The sequence below is a fragment of the Diabrotica virgifera genome, chromosome 7 (assembly GCF_917563875.1).
Source record: "Diabrotica virgifera virgifera chromosome 7, PGI_DIABVI_V3a".
Taxonomy (NCBI): domain Eukaryota; kingdom Metazoa; phylum Arthropoda; class Insecta; order Coleoptera; family Chrysomelidae; genus Diabrotica; species Diabrotica virgifera.
The window spans coordinates 77,673,582-77,686,002 of NC_065449.1; the positions used below are offsets into that span (position 1 = coordinate 77,673,582).

The following is a 12,421-nucleotide window of genomic DNA, read 5'->3' on the forward strand; positions in this document are numbered from 1 at the left end:
CTTGAAATAAAATAGAAACGGTCGATTTTAGATGTAGAATGCTACAAATACCTTTTGTAGTGCTTGAAAATACCTTTAAAATGAAAAATATCCAATGTCGATTACATTTTTAAAATTATTCAATTAAATACAGCGTCCATTAGAAACAAACTTGAAAGGTTGGAAATTCTGCTTGACCAAGAAAATCCCATTGTCGTCAGTATTGCGGAGCACTGGTGTAAGCAGGATGAAATATCTCTAATGGTAACTCCGGGTTACGATCTTGTAACCAGTTATTGTCGACCTATCCATGAGCATGGCGGATCGGTTTTGTATGTGAAATGTGGGTATGAATATCAGATCATCAATGTGTGCCAGTTAGCTGTGGAGATGCATTATGAGTGCAGTGCGGTAAAAATAATGTTTTGTGAAAGAAAAGTTGCAGTCATCAGTATCTACAGGCCTCCCAGTGGAGACTTTTATTTGTTTTTGAAGCAGTTTTCCTATACGATTGAACTCTGTAATAGGTATGTTGACGATATTTTTATATGTGGTGACTTAAACATTGATTATTTAGAAAATAGTTTATTTAAAATTCTTTTTAACGATGTTCTAATGAGCTACAATCTTAGCATAACCTCTATGGTTCCCACAAGGGTAGCGACAAATTGTTTGAACCAAACTTCTATCAGTAAGATTGATTATATTATAACCAATACAGCTAATATACTTCAATGCAATTCTAATGTTTTTGAAGCGCATTTAAGTGACCATAGAGCAATTAGTTTGGAATTTGTAGTAGACATAAATAGTAGCTGTACTAAATCGAATGACCAGCCTAATTATAAATATTTTAGAGACTTGTCTGACAACAACCTTAAACAAATTTCTTCTGTGCTATCTGTAACTGACTTTGACGATATTTATTTAACCGATAATGATGATAAATCCTTTGAAAATTTTATAAGTAGTTTAATATATGTGTTAGATTATTGCTGTCCAGTAAAACGGTATAATATCAGTAAGCAGACTTGCAATAAAAAATGGATTACTCCGGAAGTTAAGCAGTCTAGTGTTCATTTAAAAAATGCTTACTGGCTTAATAAAGAACTAAAAGATGCCAATTCTCTTGCAAATTATAAAAAAATTAAGAAAGACCACGTGGAACTATTACAAAAATCTAAATTAAAATTCCATGATAAATTGATAAATAATTCAAGTAATAAAAACAAAACTGTATGGAATCTTGTTAACAAGGAAACTGGCAGGAAGTCTATCCAAAGAAACATAGCATTAAATATAGATGGTGAAATTTGTACTGATTCTAAGCAGTTGTCTGAAGTTTTTTGTGATTATTTTGCTACAGTAACAGAAGAGAAGCTGTCAAATCATTTTGGGAATTCTCGATCTAATAGTTGCAAATCTTCTACTATTCTTAAAAACAGTTTTTTCTTTAGACCTGTTGTTGGTAATGAGGTAATGAATGTGATCAATAATTTAAAAAATAAAAAAAGCACTGGACCTGATTCTATCTCGATAAGAGTATTAAAGGCTATGTCATCTGATATAATAAACCACATTGCATATTTGATAAATTTATCAATAGGTAAAGGAGTCTTTCCAAGTATTCTAAAAAAAGCAATCGTTATTCCTATTTACAAAAAAGACGATCCGGAAGACATTTCAAATTATAGACCTATTTCCTTATTGTGTGTACTTTCCAAAGTATTTGAGAGAATTGTGTATAACCGTATGTCTGAGTTTTTGGGTAGATTTAAAATTGTAAGTGATTGTCAACATGGCTTCCGTACCGGTAGATCTACTCAGTCTGCTGCCTGCAGATTTTGTGAAAGGGTCTACAGATCTTTGGATGCAGGTGAATGTGTGGCAGGTCTCTTTTTTGATCTAACCCGTGCCTTTGATTGTCTTGATAGCCGTTTTGTTAGCAATAAACTGTATAATATTGGTTTTAGAGGTATATTTTTAGATTGGCTAATCAATTATCTATCAGATAGGATAATTTGTGTTAAAATCAATGAATCTATTTCGGAGGAACGTTTTATTAATATGGGAGTTCCACAGGGCTCTGTATTAGGACCCCTAATTTTTTTGTTGTTTATTAACGATGCATCTCACCAGTTTGATGCTTTGGACCTGACGTTATTTGCAGATGATACTTCTCTTGTGGTCTCAGCACAGACCTATGAGAAATTGGCATCTACTTGCAATAGTTTTTTAGCTCGATTTAATGACTGGTGTCGATCTAATAACCTAATTTTAAATGTAGACAAAACAAAAGTAATATATTTTAATAACTTAAATTCTGTAAATCCTGTACTACACCTAAGTTTTAACAATGTACTACTGGATTCCTCAAATCATACCAAATTTTTAGGTATCCATCTCGACTCAAAATTAAAATGGTCAGTTCACATAGACATGCTCAGTAAGTCCCTTAATAAGTCGTACTATGCATTATCCCGTATTAAAAATATTATGCCCATCTCTGCGCTGTTAAATGTATACTATAGCCTTGTTTATAGTAGACTTTGTTACAACATAGTTTTATGGGGGAATGCAGTCAACAGTGACAGAATATTTATAACACAAAAACGTATAATACGAAAAATGTTTGGAATTAGACCTCTTGAGAGCTGTAAGCCCATATTTATTAAGAATAATATTTTAAGTTTTCCATGTATTTATATCCTCAGAATGTTACTATATGCTGTTGATTATATTCATACGTATGACAGAAATTCTAGTTTCCACAATTATTCGACGCGAGGTGGCGATTTGCTGAGTGTACCTGGTCATAGATCGAGTAAATTTGAAATGTCAGTAAAGTATATGAGCATTAGATTGTTTAACGTTTTACCAAAAAAATATAGAACAATGAATAAATATTTCTTTAAGAAATCCATTAAAAGCTTATTGCTTACCAAATGTTATTATACTGTGGAAGAGTTTGTTTCGGACAGAAATATTACCTGAATGTTATTAATTCTATCTACCTTCAAATGTTTATAAAATTTATAAATGTATTAATTTTATTGTTTGTTTGTTTGTAAAACTAATGACATGTCCTATACATTGTATGTCTTAAAGGATGAATAAATATTATTATTATTATTATTCAAACTAAGCAAAATATGCTGCAAAAACATTGATGACTAATGTGTTTTAAGAAAAATTAAAAGTTTATTTAACCTCTCATCCATCAGAATTTAAATGCATCGTTTTGCTTCTACAGTATTTTTAACTATAGTGTTATTTCTATGTTCAAAAGGTTAGACGGGTTTTAACAAAATGGTTTTTGGGAAAAATAAGATCAAATTATAGAGCACATTTTTAAATTTTTTTAAAAATATTCTTTTTCCTACATGTAACTAGAAAATTATAAGATATACGAAAAAAAGATACTCCACAGAAATGTAAGGTTTTGTTAGATAAAAATTTTGTTTTTATTTTTCATTATTGTATCTCTTCTAATTTTCACGTTACATGTAGAAAAAGCAAGACTTAAGAAAATTTAAAAGTGCGCTCTATATATTGCCCTTATTTTTTTCAAAAACCATTCATTTTAAACCCATCCAGGTTTTTGAACATAGAAATAACACTATAATAAAAGGTATTGTAGAATTAAAAGGATGCATTACAATTCTGGTGGATGAGGGGTGTAATATACTTCTCATTTTTTCTTAAAATACATTAGTCATGACTTTTTCTTTGCAGCATATCTGGCTCAGTTTGAATGTAATCAACCTCTAATATTGCTCATTTTAAAGGCCTTTTCATGTACCACAAATGGTATTGGTAGAATTATACACCTAAAATCGACTGTTTCTCTAACTTTTTTCATCTACCATAATATCTCTTTTTTTTATTATAACTAAAAGATTTAAGGAGGAATTAGTCTCTTTGATTTTAATAAGATACAAAAATATTTTTATACAGTTTTTTAGTTAGATGCATAGTTTTTAAGGTATTCGCAAAAAACCAATTTTCAAACACGAAAAACTCATAAAGTCTTGAGTCTTCTAAAAAAAATTGTAGAACAGTTTTTGCTTAGAATTGGGTTGTCTAGCCACTTCCGTGGTTATTTTAACCAAAAAATTTTCGACCCACGAAAAGGGGTGGGAACTACCTCCAAGATAAAAGCACACATTGGTATAGGGTAGACTTTGAACAAGGAGATAAGTAGAGGCTATTCCCAAAATTTCATTAAAATCCATGCAGTAGGATAGAATTCGGAGGTAATATCCTATTCTTGCTCCCATTGACTGGCGTAGTAGCAGTCTTTGGATTGTTTCTGATGTATATGGCATTATTGGTCTTACACTGGCTTTATAAATTCTTGAATTTATCTCAGTTTTAGTATGTCGGTTTCGCCATATAGTGTCTATTTGCTTTTTGTAGTTTATCTATCATCTCTTTGGCCAGGTCTCCATATATCGTCACAGTGTAATTCCAAGGTATTTTATTTACATTACTTGTTCAATACTCGTCCCATTAATTTCTATTTTACATCTGACTGGTTCTTAATGATTACTATTGTTTTAGTTTTCTGAGATGAATTTGTTATATTGAATTATTTTGCTCCTTGTCAAATCTGTGGACTAATCTTTGCCTATCTTTTTGGGTTATCAGTATTGCGTTGTCTGCGTAACAGAGTGGTTTTATCTCTTTGTTTCCCATTCTGTATCATCTTCCTTTATTGTCTTTGTTTCAATATTGACGTTTTTGATGGTTTCAACCATGATTAGATTGATGAGAATAGGGCTCAATGAGTAATAAAATCATAAACAACAAATCATAAATAATTAAAAATAATAAAAAAAAACATAATATATAAAGTAATAGAATAATTACAAAATTCATATATTTTTACATTATTTGCGGTCCTTTTCTCCTTCAGCTCTTTATTTGCTTATTAATTTAATAATAATAATATATTTTTATCTTGACTCTGATTGATACCTACAGATAAAAATACAGGTAGGTAGTATTAACCTTGCTATGTAGATTCCAAAAGTTCCTGTTACAGAAGTAAATTCGTGACGATATCTTCAAGAAACTTAAAAGACATTTTAATGGGCCAAATTGTTCGTGGATCATTCATATATATGTATAAGCCATTTTAAAATAGCAATAAATAGGTACATACGGTAGTGTAGGAAACAAAAGTTGAACCTTGCAAAATGGACACAAGTCCGGTTTTATTTTTTTTTCTGGTACATAAAATGGTACTTATTATAAGGCTAACTTTTTCTGAAAAAAATTCGCCCCGGAACCCTCCTTTTCACCCCTTTAAAGGGGGTAATTTGTGGTTTTTGCGGAACGTAGCCCTTCCTGTACCTTTTACAAAAAATTTCTTTTATAGAAATATATGAAGAGGACTATATTTTCTACGATTTATTTCCCGACAGTATCTGTCTATCATCCACCGTTTAGCGGGGGTGGCGCCCCAAAGTTGACAAGTTTTTAAAAAAGATGTTTTTAAAAAAATATATTTTTCCCTAACTGTAACGGAAATTAAGAAGAAATTCTGCGGCAATTATTCACAAATAATTGATTGATTTTTTGGTATAGGTTTCACTTAAGGGTAATTGCCCTTTTTTAACTACAGGGAGTTTCATTTTAAAAAACCCCTTTTTATACCATCTGAACCGTTTATGCTAGAGTAAAAAGACTTTCAGTAATTACCCACGTACTGGTGCTATTTACAAATTTGTATAATTTACCCCCATTTTTTCCTCGGAACCACCCAAAAAAAAAAGAATAATTAATAAATAAAGTGATTCTCTTGGAATCCTTTACACACAATGCCCTTTATTAATATGCTTCATATATCATTTTGTGCACGTTAATATTACCCATGCATGGACACCAAAAGTGATTTCCTAGTGCAACCCCTGTAGCAAAAAAGATCAATAAAATGGGGGGTTGAAATTTTTTTTTGTTTTTTGCTTTTTCATGGATATGGGCATATGCTTCATCAATAGTGCTTTTCAAAAATATATATGGTTATGTTGCAATAACCATATATATTTTTGAAAAGCACTATTGATGAAGCATATGCCCATGTTTTTTGAAAAGCACTATTGATGAAGCATATGCCCATGTGGATCAAAAAGCAAAAAACAAAAAAAATTCAACTCCCATTTTTTTTTTGGCTACAGGGGTTGCACTAGGAAATCGCTTTTGGTGTCCATGCATGGGTAATAATAACGTGCACAAAATGATACATGAAGCATATTAATAAAGGGCATTGTGTGTGAAGGATTCCAAGAAAATTACTTTATTTATTAATTCTTTTTTTTTGGGGTGGTTTCGGGGAAAAAATGGGGTGCATTATACAAATTTGTAAATAGCACCAGTACATGGGTAATCGCTGAAAGTCCTTTTACTCTAGCATAAACGGTTCAGATGGTATAAAAAAGGGGTTTTTTAAAATGTAATACCCTGTAATTAAAAATAGGGCAATTACCCTTAAGTGAAACCTATACCAAAAAATCAGTCACTTATTTGCGAATATATGCCGCAGGATTTCTTCTTAATTTCCGTTTCAGTTAGGGAAAAATATATTTTTTTAAAAACATCTTTTTAAAAACTTGTCAACTTTGGGGCGCCACCCCCGCTAAACGGTGGATGATAGACATATGCTGTCGGGAAATAAATCATAGAAAATATAGTACTCTTCATATTTCTATAAAAAAATTTTTTGTAAAAGGTACAGGAAGGGCTACGTTCCGCAAAAACCACAAATTACCCGCTTTAAAGGGGGAAGAGGGGGGTTCCGGGGCAAAAATTTTTCAGAAAAAGTTAGTCTTATAATAAGCACCCTTTAATATAACGAAAAAAAAAAAAATAAAACCGGAGTTGTGTCCATTTTGCAAGGTTCAACCTCTGTTTCCTACACTACGGGTATAATTTACAAAAAAAATTATAAACTTTCTCAAAATATTGTAGATATCTTATAAAACAATAACTTTATTAACTTGCTTGGTTATTAATTATAGTTATATATTTCGATTTGCAATTTTTACATTTTTTTAACGTACAAATCGCATAAAGTTTAATTCCTAATATTCCTATATACATTTTTGCAATTCTGGCAAGCTACATACATATCTTATAAACTTAACTTTTTCAAATATTCTCACGTAGCCAAATACATTTTCGGTCTTTCCTTCAAATTTCGAATATTTCCAGGATTCGATGATAGAGACATATAAAAAAATGTGGCGTTTTATGGAAAATCGAAAGCCCTCCGTATTCGTCCCCACATACGAACAAGGAATTCAGAAAGTCCTCGACGGGAATTATGCCTTCCTAATGGAATCTACTATGTTGGATTATATAGTGCAACGTGATTGCAATTTAACGCAGATCGGGGGACTTCTAGATTCCAAAGGTAAATATTATTTATATTTTTATCACATTAAGTTGGTCTTAGAGGCCTATATTACATACTTGAAATAGTTACTCTAAGAATTATTAACTTGTTATATTGTACATATAATATTATATAAAGTTTTAGTTTAATAAATATACAGTATGTTGCAAAAGTATGGAATTAATAATAATTCCGGTACTTCAGAAAGAGACGGCTTTAAAAAAAAACTTTAAAACATATCAATTTCACAATGTCAAAATAACTGTCAAAGTCGTGTTCGTTTTTTGGAGTTCGTCCCAAAGAATTATTAATTTTGGCAGTGTTTTGGTACATTCCGGCCTTGTTTCCACGTGCAGAGTGTTAACAATAATTTCTGTTTTGTGGTACTTTGTGGAAAACTAGCAGACAGCTTTGTTTTACAGAAAATGTCAGGTAACGGGGGCGGTCCTGGCCCGCCCTCGGTTAATTTAAATAATAATAATCAAATGAATAATAATGATAGTCAAATTAATGTTTCTTCAATGGATACAGTATCCTCAAATTTCGAAAAAGATGACTTTGATAATAAATATCAACCGACGGATGCAGGTCCGTATCAGGTATTTTTGGAACATACCGATAAGAATCTTGGTTGTCTTTTTCCTGTCAGAATTTACTTTTATTTACAACAAGTAATTGAATTTAGAAATGATATTATTGATATTCATTCTGTAGGTTTAAAACGTGTTAAGGTAATTTTTAGAACATACAAAATCGCTAATTTATTAATTAATCACGAAATATTAACAAAAAATAAGTTGATTGCTTATATTCCAAAATTTTTCACGCATAAACGAGGCATAATACGCGGCGTTGATACCTTTTTTACTGAAGAATACTTGAAAAAAGCAATTAATTCCATAGTTCCAGTGGCGGAAGTGAGAAGAATGAAACGAAAAATTATAAACGCTGAAACCAAAAAAGAAGAATTTGTCAATAGACAATTGGTAGTAATAAATTTTAAAGGTAATAAAATTCCGTCCTTTATTAATATAAATATGGTTAATTTTCCTGTAGAACCATACATCCATCCGTTGTTCAATGTGTAAAATGTTTACGTTACGGTCACAATATCGTTCCAATGTAAAGGCAAATCACGTTGTTCTCGATGTGCAAATGAGCATTCTTCCGCTGAATGTAATTCCGAGTTGCAAATGTGCGTTCACTGTAAATCTTCTGATCATCCTTCAATTTCAAGAGACTGCCCAATGTATAAAAAACAACAAGACATAAAAAAAGTAATGGCTTTCGAAAATAAAAGTTTTAAGGATGCCGAATTATCGATTAACAATCCAGCTTATGCCAAAATTAATACCAACAATAGGTTTGATATATTAAATAATCTTGAAAACTTTCCCGATTTAGCACCAGCAAACAAAACAATTTATTATGCTCCTTTAAATAAACCAAAATCAAATTCAACCGCATTAGAATCAAAAACAATTAAAAGGCGAAGAACTGAGACTTCTTCTCAGACTCCAAGCACTAGTAATTCAGATCTAGAAAATTCCCATCAAAAAAGACAAATTTCTCTTCCCCCATATACACCCGCTCCACAACAGAATAATTTCATGTTTTGTCGAGATAAACTTATCTCACAGATATATTCATTAATTACAAATATAATTAATAATCAAGGAAAATTTGAATTAAATAAGATCAGGGACAATATCATTACAATATTCGATAATAATAAAGATAATTTAGAATCCATTCTCACAGATAGTGAAAATGGCTATTAAAAATATTACAGAAAAACTAACCATATTACAATGGAATTGTAGATCCATTTATAGTAACAAAGGCAGTCTTATGCATCATATTAACAACTACCATACAGATATAATATTTCTATCAGAAATATGGCTCACATCCGGTCATCATTTTAGACTTAAAGGATATAACTTTATCAATAAATGTCGTGAAGATGGTTACGGTGGCGTAGGTATTTTCATCAGACAGGGAATAGATTACCAAGAATCCGAAATTAATAATAATTTCGATGACAGTATAGAAGCATGCGCAGTTTTTTTGAACAAAATTAATCTCTCATTAGTATCAATCTATAGATCATCAGATGTTAGAATAGAAATAAATGACTGGATCAACCTATTCCTTCAGTTTAATATTGCAAAAACTATTTTTCTGGGAGATTTTAATGCTCACCACGGCATGTGGGGGCCAATTGCAGACGACAGAAATGGTAGAATATTAGTGGAGGCCATGGATTATTGTGAAATAATTACATTAAATGACGGAACACCAACAAGAATATCCCCAACTAGTAATCATTCAGCCGTTGACTTAACTCTAACATCTCCCTTCTTAGCCGACCGTATAGCTTGGTCAGTAGATTCAGATTCATTAGGTTCAGATCACTACCCAATCAATATAGAAATTCAAATCAATCCCTCCTCCTTTGTCATCATCCCATCAACAAAATGGAATGACTCTCGTGCTGACTGGTCTGTTTTTGGAAATATTTTTGAATTAGAAATTAGTGAGCTCAATAATTTAGATAGGAATTCAAATTCTGTAGACAAAATCGAATTTTTCCTCAATGCAATCACAATCGCAGCATCGAAATCTATGCCTATTAAGAAATCTTTCACACCTTCTGTACCAAGACCTTATTGGTGGGATGAGAAATGTTCTGCGATTGTTAAAAAACGAAAAGAAGCTCTCAGCGAGTTTAAAAAACAAAAAAACAAGGTAATTTTATCAATTATCTACAATATCAAAACATTTCTGCTAATGTCAAACGTACGTTTAAACTTAAACAAAAAAACAGTTGCAAAATGTTTTTGAATGAACTAAATAAAAACACTCCTCTGACTGAGATATGGAACACTGTAAGATCTATTTGCAATAAACACCATCAAAAAAGAAAACCACAATTAGACGAAAGCCTTACTCAAAAAGTTCTTGATACATTGGCTCCTTCATTTGCTGCAGGTCCAATTTTTAACGACAACATTAATCAATTTCACTTCCATCAAGACTCAGACACCCTTTCAAAAAATTTTAGCTTTTCGGAATTAGAATTAGCCTTAAAAAAATCAAAAAATACTGCACCTGGACTTGACGGGTTCACTTATACGATAATAAATAAATTGCCTGAAAGTGGTAAACTTTTTCTATTAGAAATTTTTAATGATTGGTGGTTGAAACAAAACTATTCAGATAGTCTTAAAAATATAATTGTGTGTCTTCTAGCGAAACCTAAGAAACCACCTGACTTACCTTCGTCCTACCGACCTATTTCATTGTTATCGTGTATTACAAAAACTTTCGAAACGCTTATAAAATTTAGACTCGAACATTTTGTCGAAAACAGATCAATTTTACCAAAAAATCGGTATGGATTTCGTAGAGGTATAGGTACAATTGATGCAATCTCCCATTTAGTTACAGATGCTCAATTGTGTCTATCAAAAAATAATTACATGTTGTGTCTTTTTGTGGACCTTAAAGGGGCTTATGATGTGGTAGATTTGGAAATATTATATTCAAAAATGGTAACGTTTGGTATCAATAAAAGAGTCTCTATAAATATTTTAAATTTGTTTGCTAATAGAAAAATATTTTTGCGAGATAGTCATAACGTTTTACATGGTCCAAGAGTACTTTACAACGGGCTTCCACAAGGCTCTATTTTAAGTCCCCTTTTGTTTAACTTATACAATGCAGACTTGCATGATTTGATGAGAGATGACATACAAATTATTCAATACGCGGACGATTTATGCATTTATGTCACCCATAATACCTACGATCGCTGCATGATAGATTTAAGACGTACTTTTGACAGGTTACAAAACTGGTTCGACGATATGGGTTTTAGTGTTTCACCAGAAAAGACAGCTGTGATGTGTTTCACAAGGCACAGATATCAGTTAGTCGATAATTTCTCTATAGGTAAATACACTATTCCTATCGTAAAAGAATATAAATATTTAGGTATAATTATAGATAGTAAACTTCTATGGACCAGTCACATTAAGTATGTCAAACAAAGATGTGAAAAGGGAATTAATCTTCTGCGCTTCCTCTCCAAACAGAGCTGGGGCGCGGATCAACAAATTTCCTTAATGTTCTACAAGTCTTATATTCGCTCGATTTTGGATTATGGGTGTACTCTCTATGGTTCTACCTCCAATACGAACCAACTTACTCTTGATCAAATACAATATAGAGCTCTGAAAATATGTATGGGAGCCATGGCATCTTCACCAAATCATGCCATTCTGGCAGAGTCTCAAGAACTTCCTCTTAGTTTTCGAAGACAGTTAGCAAATAGCAGTTAGCAGTTAGCAAATAAAAGTCTATTAAAATATAGATGTTACAACAGTGATTTGATCGCAAAAATTAACTTTCTTGTAATTGACAATTTGACAAATCATTATTGGAAAAATAAAAACTCTCCTCCTTTGGCAGATGCATTTATTGATACAAACTTATTTCAAAATGATATTGTTAAACTTAATAAAATACCATTGTATGCACACAGTTTCGATTCTATAATTGACAAACCTATCACCATATTCCCTCGGTATTCAGATTGTAATATCTTAAACCAAGCCATGATAAAATCCATTGTGAATTGTGTCTCGGGTCGAACTTAACTAAAATATATACAGATGGGTCAAAAACGGAGCTAAATACAGGTTCGGCATTTTTTGTTTCAAACATAAATCATATTGAAAAGTACAGAATCTCAAATTATTGTTCCATTTTTACCGCCGAGTCCTTTGCTATTGAAAAGGCACTAGAATGGTGTGCAACTCAAACATGCACGAATGTGGCAATAATTTCAGACTCAAAATCAGCATTACAAGCTATTAGCGGTCACCCAATAAACCAATTCCGAAATGCCTTAATTTTGAACATTAAAAAATTAATTATGGATCTTAAACAAAATAATGTAACTGTTTCGTTTATTTGGACGAAAGGACATTGCGGAGTCGAAGGTAATGAAATTGCGGATATAGCCGCAAAAAGTAG

General features: G+C 31.6%; 1 protein-coding gene across 3 annotated transcripts in view; it reads left to right on the top strand.

Moving 5' to 3' along the window:
• Positions 1-12,421, top strand: part of LOC114346442 (glutamate receptor ionotropic, kainate 2-like) — a 793,663-nt gene that overhangs the window by 686,949 nt on the left and 94,293 nt on the right. For all 3 annotated transcript variants that reach the window (XM_050656454.1, XM_050656452.1, XM_050656455.1), the window contains one exon: positions 7,195-7,396. In XM_050656454.1, coding sequence (XP_050512411.1) covers positions 7,195-7,396 — 202 coding nt within the window. The remainder of the gene's footprint in view (positions 1-7,194; positions 7,397-12,421) is intronic.